Source organism: Nicotiana tomentosiformis, chromosome 3 (genome assembly GCF_000390325.3).
Source record: "Nicotiana tomentosiformis chromosome 3, ASM39032v3, whole genome shotgun sequence".
NCBI lineage: Eukaryota > Viridiplantae > Streptophyta > Magnoliopsida > Solanales > Solanaceae > Nicotiana > Nicotiana tomentosiformis.
In genome coordinates, this window is record NC_090814.1 from 137,727,893 (window position 1) to 137,746,928 (window position 19,036).

Sequence of the window (19,036 nt, forward strand, 5' to 3'; positions counted from 1 at the left end):
GACGAGGTCGTCAGAGATGCCCTTTTAGGCAAAATCTGATAGTTTTATGCCAGATCTAATATTTTTTGGACTGATAAACCAAATTTATTATGGTTCCCTAACCTCTTTTCGTCAATTAGCTCAAATTTTGAAGCCTAATTGACACAGAAAGAGAGAATTAAAGAGCCCCTGTGCTCAAAAGTAATTAACACGAGTGTACAAAAATTTTATGTAATTTGTAGGGAGAAAGAAGAGAGAGGCAAGTGGAGAGAGATTGAGTAATATGGAAAGAAGAAAAGAAAAAAAAACTTAGAAGTGTGTCTTTAATAATGGGCTAAAGGCTGAAAAGTTTCTTTCAAATTTTATACAACCTGGGCCAAACCGCATAAGGACTTCAAACCTACCTAGGCCATTTTAGGTTGGGCTCTTGGGCCAAGCAACACGAGCTATAATTCTTCCTTACTTTTAACGGGGCTCAAACTCTAAGGGTTGTTTGATAGGGGAATAAGTCATTCGCGATGACACAATTATAATATGAGAATTTAATAGTTACGAAATTATTTAGTGAATATAATTTTATTAGAAGATGTTTGGTTCGTTGGACTAAAAATGAGATACATGGGTATAATATAAAATACGTGTTTGGTGTATACGAGATAAGGTAGAACAAGTTTTTATTTTCAATTTTAACCTTAAATTTTTTAAAGGACTCAAGGGAAAAAGCCTTGAAAAGGGGCACTTTTGTGATTGTAGTATTTTATACCCGGATTAAGTAATCCGTGAATTATTATTCCATCCTCAATGAAGGATGGAATAATATCACAATTTGTGATATAAACTTATTATTATGGGATTGCTAATTTTGGATTCAATAATTCAACTACACGCGGGATAAAAATAATCCCGCACCTACTTTCAAGATTATTATCCTTTATCCCACCAAACAAACGATTCTTTAACTCATAAATCAAACATACGTTGCGAGCACATGCAGACTTATCCCGTGTAGGGGGCACCGGTCCCTAGTAACTTCAAAAAAATATATGTATATACATGTATATATCTTAAGTAACAAGTATATGTTTTGATTGACATCCTAAGATTCAAATCTTAGGCAGTTGTCCGAATCAGTTTAGGAGGACAAAACTTGATTTTTAGTATGCTACTTTGGTTCGATTTTGAGTCCATCATTTGTTCAAATTATTTATTCGACAATAATGCTCCACCACTTTCAAAACCCGAGTCTGCCTGTGGTTGTGAGTAGGGCTGTGCATGGATCGGATCAGATTAGATTTAGCACATTTCGGATCGGATTTTCGGATTTCAGATTCTAGAAAATGCAATCCGAATCCGATCCGAATTAATATCAGATTGGATCGGATTTTAAAGTTTGGATCGGATCGGATTTTCGGATTTTAGATCGGATTATTATGCCTCAAAGTTGCAAATTCATATGTATATTTTCTTTATAAAAGAGGCAGTACAGTAAGAAAAATTCATGTTTATACAATTATGAGAGTACTATGGTGCCAATAGATCTAAATCCATCAATTGTAAAGGTAATAACTTGAAGGAAAATATAAAAGAAGTACTAGTTATCTGAATTAAATTATCGTTAATCCTCCAAGGGATAAGGATCAAGCCATATCTTTAAAGATGTTCTCATTTGCAAATTAAACAAATTTTGAAACCTTAAACCCCTCAAGGAAAACAAATAGGTCAAGCGACATATTTTCTTTCTAAGGGGGCCAAACCGACAATTAACTCGCGAGAAAAAAAAAAAAAAAAACATAGCGAAGTAAATGGTAGTAGTGCAAAAATATTTTCTGCTATTGGAATTGGACTGTCTCCTTACTCCTTCCCTTTCTGTGATTACTATGCAACCACCTCTTACCCATTCCTCATTTTCATCTCTCTCCTTAAACCCTAACCACAAAATTACAAAAATGGTTTCCCTGAAAAAATCTTCAACTTAATTTTTAGGCATAATCACCATGCCCATGCCTTACACTAACCTTATTCAAAACTGCCTCAAGCTGAGGCTCAAAGCCACTCAATTCCTCACCATTATGTCTTCCACTACCACCACTTCTCTACAATTTTGTTTCCACTTTAAAACAGACCCTCTTCTTCACTGCCCGTCACAAGTTAGATTCTTTTGCTCAGCCAAGGGCTCTTCTAATTCGTCTGTTGTATTAAGGCGGAAAAGAAATGGTTCATCTTCTTCTTCTTTTTCTTTTCCGTATTTTTATCAGCAGAATTTAGGGTATGGTCGTTTTGCTTATGATGAGTATGAGTCCCAGTCCGAGTCTGATCGTGAAACTGAGTCGTCTAAGCAACTGGTAAGTGTCTAATAAAATAAGGGACTTCTATTTTTCAGCATAAGAGCTTATACCTTTTTCTCACTTTTCGTTGTTATCAACTCTAGTGTGATGGAACCCTTCATAATATTGAAGAATGGAGGTGGAAGCTAAACATGTTAATGCGCAAAAAAGGTGACCAAGAAGTGGTCTCAAGGGAGAAAAAGGACCGTCGCGATTTTGAGCATATATCAGCTCTGGCAACTAGAATGGGTTTGCATTGGTATATCAAATTTCTTTAACATATCCCTATGTGATGTGATGATGTTTTTATGTTCACTTTGTTGTGAGTTTATTCGGTATATATTTTGATGCAGCCGCCAGTATGAAAAAGCAGTTGTGTTTAGCAAAGTCCCATTGCCGAATTATAGGCCAGATTTGGATGCTAAGCGTCCACAGAGAGAGGTAAATAAGTGTTAACATGAAGTTTTTTATCTGGCTATATGTGCTTTATGCTTCAATCTTTTTTTCAGTATGTTCTTCTATTAATGCATCTCGCATTGATATTTTAGGTAGTGTTACCTTATGGATTACAAAACAGAGTAGATGATCTTCTTAAAGCACATCTTTCTAAAAAGTCCGCAAACAAGGAAAACTTTGCACATAATGCTTCTCTCAATGATAAAGAGCTTTATGAGAATGAGAAGCCATTTGCACAAAGTGTTGTTGCAGAGCGAATTCTCAGGCGAAGGAGCTTGGAGATGCGGAATAGACAAGAAGATTGGAAGGTTATATTCTATCTTTTGCCAGATTGTTGCAACTTTTATTTGTGTCATGTTGTTATCCATATGTTGTTCAGACCTTATTTCTCCTCTATCTGCTGGGCCACGTTAGGCTGCTGTCTTCTTCTCTCTCTTCAAAATGTTTTGTATCTTGTTACCTGAGAAATATGGATGCTGTTCACATAATGAATGTGTATTGGCTTGGCACTTTAGCAGAGTCCAAGGAGGTGAAGCATCACATAATAGAGTACAAGTTTTCAAGTACTAAATTTTTTAGGGGTAGTTGTGATCATCTTGTCAAATCAACTTACTGCTTGTTTGGAGGTTGAATTACTCAACACAATCGTGAGCCATATAGAGTGGCTTAGGGGCCGGGACCTGTTCTTCCAGTGCTTCGTTCACGTTATAGCATTTGCATTCCTTGGTTTTGCACTTGCACTCATTACATACGTTTATGATATTCATTCTGAATTCTGTATTTGGACTTGGAAGTTCAAGAGATCTAATGACTATTTTTGTATTCTGCATGTGGACTATGTAAATATGTCCCATTTTGGTCGAGCTCTACATGCTCAATGTGATTCCCTGGATTTTTTCCTTTTACTTTCATTCCTACAAGTAAAAAAGAAATGCAAATTAACTTGTTACTATCACACAAACAAACAAAAAAGACGAAATGCATAATAACCAAACTTTGAACAGCTATTGCAGTAACTTTTGTACTATAAATTTAGTGCACAAGATGATGGATAGCCGATATGATTTCTTCTTAAACAGAACAAATTAATTAATTAAGTTCATGTGTAATTTCAAAATCAATTTTACATTTGTCTTTGTCAAAATTTTTAGAAATTATATTCTAAGTTTTTTGATGGTAAAGTGGGTAGTGGTGGATTGATGGAACTTGCTTTGAAGTTCTCAGTAATGTACACATGAATTTTTGCAAAAGGTAACTATCAAGTTGCCTCTTGATTGCGTACTGCAATACAACAACTCATCTTTATGCAGTATTCTAAACATCAGTTTTGACTGACAGCCATCTTTCTGTAGGGGTCTCCAGAAGGCCAGAAGATGCAAGAAATTCGAAGAAGTCTCCCAGCATTTAAAGAGAGAGAGACATTGCTTAGAGCTATTTCTGAGAATCAGGTTTATATGCAGTTCTGTCAAATAATTCACTTGTATGGCTTTGCTTTTGCTATGTATTTAGGTTGAATAACAGTAGATATTCCTTCCAAGGCTTCTTATTTGACTTGATTTAGATTTCCACTTTCAATTTTGATTGACCAATGAATCCATCGAAAGTACGCACATTTGTGGGTCGCTTTATGCGGACGTTGTAGCATGGTGAAAATAGCACATCAAGAAGTCCTCTTGATATATGGGCCCTAACCTGCATATCTGATAGTCCAGTTTTATCTTTTTTTTTTTTTTTTGTTGATAAAATAAGGTAATTTTATTAAGCCAAGTATCAAGGAGAGTTATTCGTGACAAGGTGGGAGTGGTCCAGGAAAAGACGCGAGAGGCGAGACTGAGATGGTTCGGGCATGTTAAGAGAAGAAGCATAGATGCCCCAGTCAGGAGGTGTGAGAGGTTGGCCTTGGGGGGCAAGAGGAAGGGTAGAGGTAGGACAAAAAAGTCTTGGGGAGAGGTGATCAGGCGGGACATGGCGCAATTTGAGCTAACCGAGGACATGACCCTGTATAAGAGGGTGTGGAGGTTAAGGATTAGTGTAGAAGGTTAGTAGGTAGTCGTGCGTTTCGCTTTGTCTTCATTAGTCTTTAGTGTTAGTGTTAGTATGGTACCTTTTTATCCCGAGTTTGCTATTTTCGCATATCTTGTTCCGTTATTACTTGTCACATGTACTTCCTTAGTTTGCTATCAGTGCTCCTTTCATATTCTCTATTGCTATCAGACCTCGGATTTTGTTTCTCTAAATATATTGTCTTGCTATTACTTGCTATCGGTACTTCTTTCATATTCTTTATTGCTATCTTCAATTTAGTTTTCTAAATATATTGTCTTGCTATGAATTGCTATCATCGCTTCTTCCATCTTCTTTAGCCGAGGATCTATCGGAAACAGTCTCTCTGTCCTTCCAGGGTAGGGATAAGGCTGCGTACATCCTACCTCCCCAGACCCTACTTGTGGGATTTTCACTTGTTGTTACTAGTACCAACTACCAAGGAGATACTGCCAGCTACTGCAGTGTTTATCTTTTTTATATTAGTAAGAGTGAAAGAGTGATACTTTTATGTTAAGGAATACTTTAATCCAATTGAGGCTTGCTTTCCTAGAATTAGGCTGGGCAAAATGATTCATGTGAAGATACATTCTCAAAAAAAAGAAAAAAGAAACTTCATTTGAAGAATTGTCCTGACTGCAATTGGTTGTGGTGCAGGTGGTGGTCGTGTCTGGGGAAACTGGATGTGGTAAGACTACCCAATTGCCTCAGTACATTTTAGAAGCTGAGATTGAAGCTGCTCGTGGAGCTACTTGTAATATTATTTGTACTCAACCAAGGCGAATATCTGCTATGGCTGTGTCTGAAAGAGTTGCTGCAGAGCGTGGGGAGAGTCTGGGAGAATCTGTGAGTTTTTGGCTCTTGCTATTTCTTCTGTATGTGTTTATTGGGTATATAAAATGGTTTTTCTTCTGGTTGTGTTCTCCAATTTGTAGGTGGGCTACAAGGTTCGGCTTGAGGGCATGAAAGGGAGGGATACACGCCTCTTATTTTGCACCACTGGCATTCTTCTGAGGAGATTACTGGTTGATAGAAATTTGGGAGGTGTCACTCACGTTATTGTAGACGAGATTCATGAACGGGGAATGAATGAAGGTACCTGCCCACCTGGCAATGTTGCAGTTTTTTAAACTCTTGTACTTCAAGTTGCTTACTAGAGTTGTCTTTCCTTTCAGATTTCCTTTTGATTGTCCTTAAAGATCTCCTTCCCCGTCGACCGGAATTGAGGCTGATCTTGATGAGTGCTACTCTTAACGCTGAGCTCTTCTCTTCCTATTTTGGCCGCGCTCCAATGATCCATATTCCTGTAAGTCGAAGGTTTATTACATTTTCTACCATGTTGTAGGCTTTAAATCATGTGATACCCGTCCAAATACTGACATCCGGATACCTCCTTCATGACCAAAAAGTAAAGGGAGGGAGGGAGGGAGAGGGAAGATTGTTTTGACATTCTATGCTATAGGAAACTAGCTGCGATAGTTAAAGAAGATTCTATGGAACAGTTGTGAGGCCATCAATTTTACATAGGGTTGAGCATTGGGCTTTAGATGTTCAATATATCTATAACATGAGAGTTGTACAACTGCGGATATTAAGATAAATGTCGGTCATACACAATTGGACAAGAGTAGAAATCATCGTATCCAACAGAGCGCGCATGTGCACACATGGAGTTTCAAATGACAAAAGGAAAACATTACTTAAGATAGTTTGGTTATGTCCTGCGTAGAGCTCCAGATGCACTAATCAGTTGATGTGATATGATGTAATGTGATAAAAAGAGATAGATAGACGTAAAATTATATAAAAGGAAGTTGTATCCTAAAACCTAGGATCCTTCGGGATCAATGTGGACTTAACTAAAATAAAACGTGATGGAAATAAAGGATTTTATATAAGTGATACAGTCTAGTTGGAATTAAGGTCTTGCTGTTATTGATGGTGTTAGGAATTTTTTATTCTAATTAGAGACTTTTATGTTTGTCGAGTGGTAAATATGAAATTAGAGAACCTCTATTTTGTAGAACCACTAATTTGCCTAAAATACAAAGTACGTACTATTGTAATAAATTGGACTTGAATATAGTAGAAGTACCTTTGACACTTGCTTGGTGTTTGGTAATACAAATTTTGGCTTATCAAAAAAAAAAAAAAATGAAAGAAGAGTTATATAACTGACTTCAACTAATCTCAGAGAGAAGCTTAGTTGATAGCTTGATTGATTCTTAAAACAAAAATGGAATGGAGTAGTGGCACTCAGTTTTAACATATATCTCTTTATTTATGATCATTCAGGTCACTATATCCACGGTTTATTTTAGACTTTTACATTTCAGCAATACCATAGAAGTCATTTGGATTTGCATGGCCAAAGGCTTATAACATTAGCATCATATTTGAGCTGCTCTAGAGTTCTTGATCTTCCTAGAATGCTTTTTTGGGGGGCTAAAATCTCTCTTTTCTCTCATCAGGGTTTTACTTATCCAGTCCGAAGTCATTTTCTGGAAAATATTTTGGAAATAACTAGATATCGGTTAACTCCATATAATCAAATTGATAATTATGGTCAAGACAAGATGTGGAAAATGCAGAAGCAGACTGATAGGAAGAGGAAGACTCAAATTGCTTCAGCTGTTGAGGTATAGAATCTCTATGATGTTATCATGGGCTCTGTATGATAGTTTTTGTTTGATACTTAGGCTTTGAAACAGGAATCACTAGAAGCAGCTGATTTTGGGCAGTATAATCCTCGTACTCGGGATTCACTTTCCTGTTGGAATCCTGATTCAATAGGCTTCAACCTCATTGAGCATGTGCTTTGCCACATATGTAAAAACGAAAGGCCAGGTGCTGTGTTGGTTTTCATGACAGGTTGGGATGACATTAATGCTTTGAAAGATCAGCTGCAGGCTCATCCTCTATTGGGAGATCCAAGCAGAGTATTGCTGCTTGCATGCCATGGTTCCATGGCCAGTGCGGAGCAGGTATCGCCAAGTTGGAAGTGTTACCTTTTATCCTCCTTTCCCATAGTTGTCGTTTTGTTTCTATACTCTTTTAACTTTTTTAGAGAATCAGTATTGTAGAAATTTGTGTACGTCTTTATGGAGGAATTTCGGTTATTCAAAGGCAGAATGTAATCTGCTGGGTCCTTCCAGTATCTTTTAAAAGCTAAAACGCTTTTCAATTTAAAGGTGAAGTCACTGTATAATATCTTTGTCCTATTGCGTAGTAAAAATTAACCAATCAATATATATATATATATATATATATAAGGTTTCAAGGAGCTTGTTTCTTTTAAACTGTTTTAAGGAATTTTATTTTGAATAGGTGATGATGCTTTTCTTTCTAATCTTTTCCGAAGAATTATTTAGTGAATTCTCTTTCTTTGATTTTAGGCCTGCAGAATGAATAGGTTGGTATTCTCATGATATCGCTGTTGTGTTGAGTTTCATCCTAGCACGGAAGACATGTTTTATGACAAAAAGCATTAATTAACAATTATCATGGAACTGATCAGGCGCCGATAGGTTCTTTCTTAACTTCCATTTTAAAACTCATCTAAAATAATCATGGAAGAAGGATAGGTTGGTAACCTTGAGAGCTAGAGGAGTAGATTGAGTTTCATCCCTGCACAGTTGGGAGCTTTAAAATCTAGTCAAGATCATTAATTTATGATTAAGTAAATTTTTTGATAATTTAAATCTGGTTGCTATTCTCATTTCATTTATATATTGTTGTACACTCTTAACTTTTGATCTCTACTCGCTTGCAAACAGAAATTGATTTTTGATAAGCCAGAAGATGGAATAAGGAAAATTGTATTAGCTACCAACATGGCTGAAACAAGTATCACCATCAATGATGTGGTTTTTGTGGTCGACTGTGGAAAGGCAAAAGAGACATCTTATGATGCACTCAACAACACTCCATGTTTGCTTCCTTCTTGGATTTCAAAAGCTTCTGCTCGTCAAGTAAGATATATATAATCTACCTGCTTCAGCCTTTGCAATACTTAAATACCTAAAATAATTATGCATTTTGATGCATGGATCCACATACTCCCCCCAGCTTTTTTCTTGATTATTTAATTAGTGCGGTGGAATCTACATAATAAGCGAATGTCCATTTGATTTTCCAGAGAAGAGGAAGAGCTGGCCGTGTTCAACCTGGGGAGTGTTATCATCTCTATCCTAGATGTGTATTTGAAGCTTTTGCAGATTATCAACTGCCGGAGCTTCTGAGGACACCATTACAATCTCTATGTTTGCAGATTAAAAGCTTACAACTTGGAAGTATTTCAGACTTTCTATCTAAGGCATTGCAGCCACCAGAACCACTATCTGTAAGTTGAGATATACTCTTTCACCCAGTTTGTTGAATATGTGTGGTTGTTTGTGACAGTGGAAGTTGAAAATGAGGGTAAGTAAAATGGGGGGAAATTGTTTAGATTGTCTTTGGGGGGTGGAGATAATCAGGAGGGATGTTATGTTATATTTGATGAACTTGCTACATTCCAGTTCAAATTTTCCAATGTCTTAAATGGATGGTGACACCGAACAACTTAATATGTGCATATGGCATCATTTCTGAGCGTGTTAGACTGGTTAACCACTGAATTTTCTTAATTTTTACATTCTGCTCATGAAAACGCGTTGAGATAGGGACATGTACATCCTATTAGGTGAAGAATATGTTATGTCTGCCTTTCTTTCAACCAAACCTGGATTTAAGTTGTCTGGTAGATATACTTCTTTGTTTGACAATTCTGGCTCCTTGACTTTATTGTTAATGGACATATATCTTTGTTGTGTGGTTAATTTGATTTTTTATGTATTTGCAAATATTGTTTTGCAGGTTCAAAATGCTGTTGAGTTTCTGAAGACAATAGGGGCTCTAGATGAGAATGAAAATCTGACAGTACTTGGTAAAAGCATAGCTGATTTTTCTTGATCTCTCAGCAATTTCTCCATAGTCTTCTTCATCTTTTTTTTGGGGGGGAAAAGAAAACTTGACTTCTGGATTTTCTTGTAGGACAACACTTATCAATGCTTCCAGTTGAACCAAAACTGGGAAAAATGATAATATTAGGTGCAGTATTCAACTGCCTGGATCCAATTATGACAGTTGTTGCTGGTTTAAGTGTTAGAGACCCATTTTTAATGCCATTTGACAAAAAAGATGTAAGTTAATATTCTCTGCTTTATGAATGAGAACTTACCATCTTCTTCTTGTTTCTTGGAGTGACTCAACTAATGTCTAAACATGTTAACATATTATGTCCTTTTCTCACAGTAGTACATTTATCTCTTTCTTTACTTAAGGAATATCTGTGCGTTGTTTCTATGAGAAACAGATTTAATACGTTTTATGTGCATGCTTTTCAAAAGTTGCTTCTGTAAACATTTCCGTTTATCTAAGCCAGATCTTCAGTTGCATTTGTTCCAAGTTTGGGGACTGTAAAATGTAAAGTCACTCCCTTTCTTTTACAGCATCAGTGCAAGGAATAATGGTCTATCACCTAACTACTTGCCAACATTTCCCAGTTGGTTATGGGGACCGTAAAATGTAAATGAACTTATTTTCTTTAACAACATTAGTGCTTAGGAATAGGGGTCTTTGCTACTGCAATGTGCAAAATACAAAACACTAAGTTGTTCTTCATAAAAAAAAAAACACTTGGTTGACAATATAGTATTACCTTATAAATTTGACAACGAGGGCGTGTGCTGAATCTAGCCGCGAAATTTAAACAATATTCTAAAAGGAAAAGTTGGTCTTGTGAAGATGTGATAGGGGACAGGACCTATCCTGAACTGACTGCACTCTTACTAATGCGAGTTTTGGTAGTTTAAGGACATCAGCATATTGAGTTATAAGCAGTAGCTTGGGAAATTGCCACAAGTCCCATGGATTTTGGAAAGAAACTATTTCAGTTGCATGGTTCTTTATATTATCCCAAGCCTGCTAAAGCGTACTTTTCACCTTTGCACATCCTTTATCCTAGTGCTTGGAAACGATGTTTGAACTGAGATCTTTTTCTATATTTGTGGAACCTCTTTAATTAGTTGTTTTGTCACCTAGTGTTCCCTATAGCGCTCTGTCTCTTTCCCATGAGGACCTTGTATAATGTTTTTGAAATATACTTTCTGCAGCTGGCTGAGTATGTATAATATTTTTGAAATATACTTTTTGCAGCTGGCTGAGTATGTATAATGTTTTTGAAATATATTTTCTGCAGCTGGCTGAGTCTGCCAAAGCCCAGTTTTCTGCTCGTGACTTCAGTGATCATCTTGCTCTTGTTCGGGCTTATGATGGCTGGAGAAACGCTGAGAGGCAGCAATCTGGTTATGAGTACTGTTGGAAAAATTTCCTTTCTGCGCAAACTCTCAAAGCGATGGACTCCCTTCGAAAGCAATTTTTGCATCTGCTTAAGGAAATTGGTCTAGTTGATAGCTTTCAGAGTTGTAATGCCTGGAGTAATGATGAACATCTTGTTCGAGCAATTATATGTGGTGGGTTATTCCCTGGCATATGCTCTGTTGTGGTGAGTTATGCTCTTTGATTTAACAACCCTTCTTACTCTTGGTGATTGAGGTTAGCGCTTCATCTGTTATTTACATGAAGTAGAAGTTGGCTTGTACATGATACTGATTCCTAAATTCTTTCGCTCTCTCTCACTGCATGCATGGTTGCACTTCCATCTTTGTAAATTTTTCAATAAAAAGTTGGGTGAGTGTTGAGCTAGGTTTCAATAAAAAGTTGGGTGAGTGTTGAGCTAGGATTGATGGTTTTCCTATGTATTTATCAGAATCTCGTGACGACCCGTCATTCTTGTATCTTTGAGTGCTAATTGAACATATATTTTACTGACAGAACAAGGAGAGGTCAATCTCACTGAAAACAATGGAGGATGGTGGAGTTCTTTTGTACTCTGTAAGCTTCATAGTATAATTAGTGTTATTTAAATTGTGACACATTTCATGTAATTTCTAAAGGAAAAGTTCCCATCTTTTAATAGTGGTTTTCCTTTTTCCACTTAGAATTCTGTTAATGCCCAAGAGCTGCAAATCCCATATCCATGGCTTGTCTTCAATGAGAAAGTTAAAGTGAATGCAGTATTCCTGCGTGATTCTACAGCTGTATCTGATTCTGTCCTACTCTTGTTTGGCGGAAGCATTTTTGGACGAGCTCTAGTAAGTTTCTTTCTTCTGACTTTGCCTGCTCCCACCTCCACCCCCACCCCACTTCCCTCACGGAGGATGCTGATTTCTTTTTTGTTTTGCAAGGTTCATGTTGTCATGTTCTCGAATCCTTTTTATGAGTATCTCTACTAATTAGTGTTTGTTTTTTCCCTTAAAAACTCATTTCTCTTGTTAGGATGGATACTTGATGATGCTTGGAGGGTACTTGGAGTTTTTCATGAGCCCCTCACTGGCAAATACTTATTTAAGCTTGAAGAGGGAGCTTAATGAACTTGTCCATAAGAAAGTATGTATATGTCGCCATCTTTGTTCGTGCCATCTTCTTTTTGAGTTTTCCATTATTGCCGTTTCTGTAGTGTTGCTCCTGTCAACTGTGTGACTGATGGTATTGACTATTTGCACGCGTAGCTCGTATCACATGCATTCTTCAGAAAGCATATTATAAGTGGGTGCATATGACAAATCCTTCTTTCTCGCCTGATGTTTGTTTTTTCTGGCAGCTTTTGGACCGTAATTTTGATGTAGGCAGTCATGGTGAGCTATTAGAAGCTGTTAGATTGCTGGTGTCGGAGGATCACTGTGAAGGTAAGTTTGTCTTTGGTCGTAAACCGTCCCCAAAGAAGTCCGCAAAGGAGTTGCAAAAAAGCATCAGTTCAACAAAGGGCACTGGTGGTGAAAATCCGAAGTCTCATCTCCAGACATTGCTTGCTCGGGCTGGTCACCAATCACCCAATTACAAGACTACTCAACTAAAAAATAATAAGTTCCGCTCCACTGTAATATTCAATGGGTTGAACTTTGTTGGTCAGCCTTGTGGTAGTAAGAAGGACGCTGAAAAAGATGCAGCTGCTGAAGCTCTGCAGTGGTTGACTGGTGAGACACAGTCGTCTTCTAAGGCTGTTGAACACATGTCAGCACTTTTGAAGAAAAGCAAGAGTAAAAAGCAACTTCATAGTACGAAATGGAGGTAATTGTCTTGGGTCACTAACCTGACAGTCCCGCGGATGAAGAGGTCCTTGCTGGCATTATATTTCTTGGTTGAATAGAGACGAGTAACTTTTGGCCAAGAAGATGCAGCTTGAAGGGTGTATATAATCATGTCTTATTGGACCTTCATTTTTGAAGAGGGTTGCTGACAATCTTCGAGGAAGCTAGTGGATTTATGCATTGGCAATGTGGGAGGAACGTATCAATACGGTAACTTCCTATTTGGTGACTTTTGATTAATATTCACTGCACTATGTGGTCAACATGATGTCTGTATTCTCTATCCAACACATCTGCCCTAAAGGCTTGTCATTATGAAGTAAGAATTGATCAATTCTTTCGCCGAGAAGAGGAACGCCACCTAGTTTAGATGGGCAGATGTGCAATGACCTGAACGATCAGCTTAGCCTCGGAGTGTACACACTAATATTTATTCCTTGTATGTCTCTGCTTCTCATTCATTATAGCTCATGAGGATGGATCTGTTAGAGGAAATGGAGAGTTATACACCAAATACAAAGTTGTATTACAGAGACTTGTGAATGATCATATATAGAATCCCATGTCTAAGATTGTATTTGCTTTCTTATTCTCAATAATGATTACAGTTCGATGGTGCATCTCCAGTTTCACTGAGATTTTCGTCGCTGGGGGTCCTTTTGGAGTTTTGGGTGCAGATTTGTCAAAAGTGTTCCCTGTGACTCTGTACAAGAATCTGTAGATGGGTATACTGTTATCTGTTTGCTGTAGGCGAAAGGGGATTTGATTAATTATTTGGAATATATATTCAAGGAGCTATCTTAGCTACATGAGTTTTTATTGCTTTACTTTTCCGTTTGATGATATTTCTAAAAATATACATTTGCCTGTTATTCTTTTGAGGGCAGCTATACTACGTGAAAATCCCTTATTTCTATTGCCGGCTGAATGTAAGACCATTTGATAAGGTTGTGGCAAACCGAGAAATGATAAATAAATGAATTAACAAAAAGCGAAATTAGATGAAAAATACTCAACTAAAAACGCTATATGAGTCTATATTCCCATTTTTTACTTCATCATTTTTGGGGGAGACAAACTTCCTTCTTTTAGAAGTAATAACTTTTTGGTATTTTGAAGTTGCAAAATTTATCGTTTAGGAATATTACCCCTGTTCACTTTTACTTTTACTTGGCATGTATACTAAAAATAGATTTTTATTTTTATTTTACTTTACGCATATCAAGAGAAGACAAATTCTTTTTTCCTGTTATACCCACAGTATTTATTACTCATTTCAAATCATTTTTTTAAATCCAATAAAATATGCATCAATTAATATAGGTATCATGGTAAATTATGCACTTCATTTAGAGTAAATGAGATTGGAATTGACATACTACTCCACTAAATTAAAGTTGACCAATTTATTGCAAGGAGAATATACCTCATATAACTAGTCAATGACTATTTTCCCTTCTCGTTAGCTACAAGATTGACTTTCAACAACATGCCATCTGGATTTAGCCTCATTTAGAAAAGGCAAAATGACAAAGAAGAATTTAGCTAGACTATCTGAGCTGAACCAAAGAAAGAAAAGAACAAAAGAAAAGTGAAACAAGAATAAATTGAATGAAGGTTGTCCTGTTCTTGTGCCTTTGTTTATTAAATAATTTATTAAAAATATCAACTCTGCAACAGCTCAAATGCTTTCAAAAGTGTTCCTCTAAACCTATTTACATCAATTTTTACATCTTGCTGTTCTAAATAAATTTTCCTATATGAAATCCATCCTTTAGGAGAAATCATATTACCAGGAGGATCCTTTAACACATGATGCTCAACTGGATATTGCTGAATTAAAGAACTCTCATTTACACTAATCTTGTAATCCAAATACTTCAATTTCATGTCTAAAGCTGGAATTTCAAAGTCCACTTTAGAAACCCATTCCATTCCTAACCCCACAATTTGTATAACAACTGCTTTTTCTGGCAAGAAAACCATATTAGTCAATCCAGCACCATGCACTCCCATTAATACATCAAATGAGTTCACTTTTTTTGCAACTTTAGCCAGATTTTCTCTTGTTTCTTCAACAACTACGTCGAATCCAATATTTCTAGCCATTGTAACAATCTCTTCTACGTTAGTAAAACGCCTCGTTTTACTTCTTGAAATAATAAGAAGTCGCGGTTTGATTTTCCTTCCTTGATCAGCATTCTTTTTCAACTTCACCGCGGATTTTCTTTTCAAGGAATATGTACTTTTCAAGAATTTTGTGAAGTCACTCATAGAGTAAGGAGATTCTGAAGTGTTAATGCTGAATTCTTTGTTGGCTTTTAAGCCAATTATCATACTTGGGAAACAAAGGACTTCTTTTTCCTTGTCAATATCAATAATATCATACTTTGATAATCTTTGTAACACTGGTTTGTACTTGTTAATCCACCAAGATTTCTTATTTGTAATCAGAAACTGAACTTCATTGTTGAAATGTCGCGAAGTTTGGAATAATGGAATTAGCACATCAGTGAAATCATGGAAATGATTTCCTGCATATCCTTTAGTTGAAAAAACAATAGCAGGAACAGTATAATTTCTAGTGCAATCTGGAATTTCTTGAGAAATATTTCTATAAACCTTTTTGACTGTTAAGTTTGTTACACTGTCCATTGCTCTATTGTCACCTTTTCTAGCATATGGTCTTATGCTCCAGGAATTATTCCTTTCATCTGCTAATTTATCAGTTGAAACAAAATAAATGGTTGATAAATTTCCATGAATTCTTATATCACCATTCATCTCACAGAGATCAGCTCTTGGATGTGTGACATTGCAAATTGGTTTATCTTCTTTTATTTCAACATCTGAAAGCAGATAATTATGTTTATGGTAAGATATTAAATAAATGTAAACTTGCTCATTTGCAAAAGTTAAATGCTAGTATTAAGTTGGTACTTACATGTTTTTTTGGGCTTATTACTGACTTCCTCTGTTATTGCCAGAATTTGAGGGGGCCCACGAAGAGATACCTTAACATTCACTGTCATACAAGGACATAACACTGTTCAATAACGATCATTTTTTGGGGAAGTACACAAATTCTCATTTTTTCGGGATGCTATTTAGGGATTACCCAGTGCTTATTTTGTCTAGAAAATTTGAACTAAACATCTTAATTTCAGGACTTTGTGTCCTGAAATTGAACTGAAAAACTGAAATTTAGGAATCTAACTAATTACTAAATACTATCAATCCTCTAGAATGACTACATGTTGTCATTTCTACCCATTTTTTGCCAATTAATGAGTGTACATTATATTCTGATACCGTTTATGTTAAGAATTTAACTTATATCCATTTACAATATGATGAAATATTTACAAGGTGAATGCAATTTAATCTTACTATAAACGTCAAAAAAATAAAACAACTAGTAAACAAATGCCATGCATAAATACAAAGTAATAATTGTTAGCAAAGACTTAGATTTTGACTATAAAGGAAATGAAGAGAAAAAATGCAATCCACTCTGAGAAGGAAAAGAAAGAATACAATCATATCCTCTAAATCAGTGTAAGATTTTCAAATTAAATTACTAAAAGGTAAATTAAATGACTTACCAACTTTAAAATGACGAAATTCAGGCTTGAAGAGAATACAAAAGGTGGCTGCTATTATAAAACAACTAACAAATGCTCCAAATCCTAATTTCTTCTGCTCATGTTTACTGAAACTCCTTGCAAAGAAACTGTCGTACTTCATTTTGCTAAAAGTTGTAATATAAAAAGAGAAGATTTGAAATGAAGAATTGAGAAAATGCTAGTATTTGCAATTCTCAGGATATAGAGAGGTTCAATATCTAAGTGACTAGCATGAAGTGTAGGAGGATTTAGAGTAATTGCTCCCCACGATTTGCATAAATTTAGGAGATTTTGCAAATTAAAAATTATGTTGTTTTTCTCTTTTTGAAAGAGATATCAAGGTTGACTACTACTTACATTAGACAAAGAAATTGTCAAAAAACTGTCTCTTTTAATAGCCATGTCTAAGAGGAGGGTTTAGAAATTAAAGGCCGGCAACTTACCACTTGTTAATTAAACATCATTAGGACTTTGTTCATTTTCACATTATGGGTAAATATTACCAAGATAATTAACATGCATTTAATTTATTCAATTTAGGTCGAAATTAGATGTGCGTTCATATTCTTATTTGGATAGAAATTACTATATTAAGAATAGCAAGAACTTATTAAATTTGCTTAAGTGCTTCAGCATGAACACGTGGATTTTAATGCACGATACCATTTTGGGTCACTGTTTTCTGTTACTGGAGTTAAATTTCCATCTTTTTATTGCTTAAGTGTGAACAAGTGGGTTTTAATGTTTGCTTAACTGCTATTTATAAGCTTTCCTAGAATGAGGTCTAACAATAAGTGCGTAAATTATGGAATGGATCAAATAAACTTATTCTCATAATTATGTTTGCAACTTTTTATTTTTTCTCCCTGGAAATTTTTATTTCTTTTTACTATTTTCTCTACGTACACAACGAACACTTAGAGAGTTAGAGTGATTAGTGAAAATTAAGAAGTCCAGATCTCCACATAAACTTCCTGAAGTAGTAGTTACATTGATCTGTATTCAGTTCCTTTTAACTGGAATTTCGTTTTCCCATTCTTTTACAATTAGATGTATTTGTAAATCATGTAGATTGTAACTTGGGATATTATAGTATTTTCTCAAATCTTATAAAATAATGATGTATACAAATCCATTTAAAAGATTGTTTTCAGCGAACCACTACTAGAAGCGTGTTTGTAATGCAAATGTCGGTTGTTAGCCGGATTGAGTTTGTCTCAATTGAGTAAATTGCGGATATATTTACATTACTAATAACTGCATAATTCTAACCAGCAAACAAATAATCTTAGCAATATATAAATTTTTTAACCGTTGATTTTTAACTTTCTTTAGCTGTGTAGAATTAAAAAAAAAGGAAAAAATTACTAAAGGAAAACAGTGGAATAATGTTGAATGATCCAAGTAAGTTGTTTGGTTTAAGAGTGCGACATTTTACCAATATTTTTCCTCTAAATATGGTGGAATGCACGTTTGGGAGGAAAGTTGGGTACTTCTAGGCTATAGACAAGTGTGGTGAAGAATCCAATTATAGTATCTGAAATTATTCAACTTCTTTGGAGCAAAATAAATAAACATAATATTCGCGCGTGTGATGTCATTTTTTACCAGAATATTCCTTTGTATTTTTTCTGAACATTTATTAAATCTTTCACATAAAAACAATCGTGCTAATTGATCAGGGCACAAGTCAATGTTAGGTCGCAGTACCATATAGAAGCAACAGAAGATTTTAACATCTAATTTGATTAATTATTAATTTTTCTGTTCCTATACTTTCATTCTCTGCTATCATATACTATCGTTTATTCTACTCTTTTTATAGTCTTTCTAATTATTTTTTCCTCTAATCCTCTCCACCGCTATGCCTTCTATGTGACATCGCACATGATATTCATCAATTAAAAGAAAATAAGCAATTAACTAAATTATCAAATATTTTAAATTGATTCTTTTTAGATGATTTTTTTTCAATATCACACTTTGTCACGAGCGTACCAGCTTCAAATATATATATATATATATATATATATATATATATATATATATATATATATATATATATATATATATATATATATATATATGGATTGAGTTGCACGCCGCAACAATATTAGTATTGATATGTGGATCGGGTTGCGCCGCAACGGAAAAGATGAATTGTGGTTATTCTTGGTTGTTATATTTGCTACCGTGTTGTGTTGTAAGACTATGATGTGATGATATTCTGGGCCATTTGTCATTTACTTTCTCGTTACGCTTGTAATGTAATATTCGTTTCTCTACCTCGTAATGTTACTAAACAATTAGGAGTAGTACAATCAAACTTCTCTGTAATAATCTCGTTTGTTCCGATATTTTTTGAATGCTATAACGAAGTGCTTTCATAAAGAACATATATTATAATATAATATTGAAA

General features: G+C 35.3%; 2 protein-coding genes across 2 annotated transcripts; one reads left to right on the forward strand and one right to left on the reverse strand.

Annotated features, from left to right (window-relative positions):
• The first annotated feature begins 1,815 nt into the window (after nt 1–1,815).
• LOC104084997 (DExH-box ATP-dependent RNA helicase DExH3) lies at nt 1,816–13,798 on the forward strand. Its single transcript, XM_009588961.4, has 19 exons — nt 1,816–2,321; nt 2,408–2,562; nt 2,657–2,744; nt 2,852–3,067; nt 4,112–4,207; nt 5,460–5,648; nt 5,738–5,897; nt 5,978–6,108; nt 7,274–7,441; nt 7,514–7,786; nt 8,579–8,773; nt 8,941–9,144; nt 9,657–9,726; nt 9,834–9,982; nt 11,041–11,346; nt 11,676–11,735; nt 11,843–11,995; nt 12,180–12,290; nt 12,505–13,798. The coding sequence occupies exons 1-19, from the start codon at nt 1,974–1,976 to the stop codon at nt 12,973–12,975; spliced, it is 3,543 nt and encodes a 1,180-aa protein (XP_009587256.1). The 5' UTR covers nt 1,816–1,973; the 3' UTR covers nt 12,976–13,798.
• Nucleotides 13,799–14,610: 812 nt separating this feature from the next.
• Nucleotides 14,611–16,932, reverse strand: LOC104084996 (alpha-1,3-arabinosyltransferase XAT3-like). Its single transcript, XM_033653111.2, has 3 exons — nt 16,597–16,932; nt 15,936–16,016; nt 14,611–15,840 (listed from the first exon to the last, which is right to left on the reverse strand). The coding sequence occupies exons 1-3, from the start codon at nt 16,736–16,738 to the stop codon at nt 14,657–14,659; spliced, it is 1,407 nt and encodes a 468-aa protein (XP_033509002.1). The 5' UTR covers nt 16,739–16,932; the 3' UTR covers nt 14,611–14,656.
• Between the last annotated feature and the right edge of the window lie 2,104 nt (nt 16,933–19,036).

Bases quoted from the DNA above. Each gene is read 5' to 3' on its own strand.
- LOC104084997 (XM_009588961.4), top strand. From the start codon at position 1,974: ATGCCCATGCCTTACACTAACCTTATTCAAAACTGCCTCAAGCTGAGG. The intron at 2,563-2,656 runs GTATATCAAATT...ATTTTGATGCAG, and splicing joins ACTAGAATGGGTTTGCATTG to CCGCCAGTATGAAAAAGCAG. The intron at 4,208-5,459 runs GTTTATATGCAG...GTTGTGGTGCAG, and splicing joins GAGCTATTTCTGAGAATCAG to GTGGTGGTCGTGTCTGGGGA.
- LOC104084996 (XM_033653111.2), bottom strand. From the start codon at position 16,738: ATGAAGTACGACAGTTTCTTTGCAAGGAGTTTCAGTAAACATGAGCAG. The intron at 16,017-16,596 runs GTAAGTCATTTA...CTTGTATGACAG, and splicing joins ATTTCGTCATTTTAAAGTTG to TGAATGTTAAGGTATCTCTT. The intron at 15,841-15,935 runs GTAAGTACCAAC...ATCTGCTTTCAG, and splicing joins TAATAAGCCCAAAAAAACAT to ATGTTGAAATAAAAGAAGAT.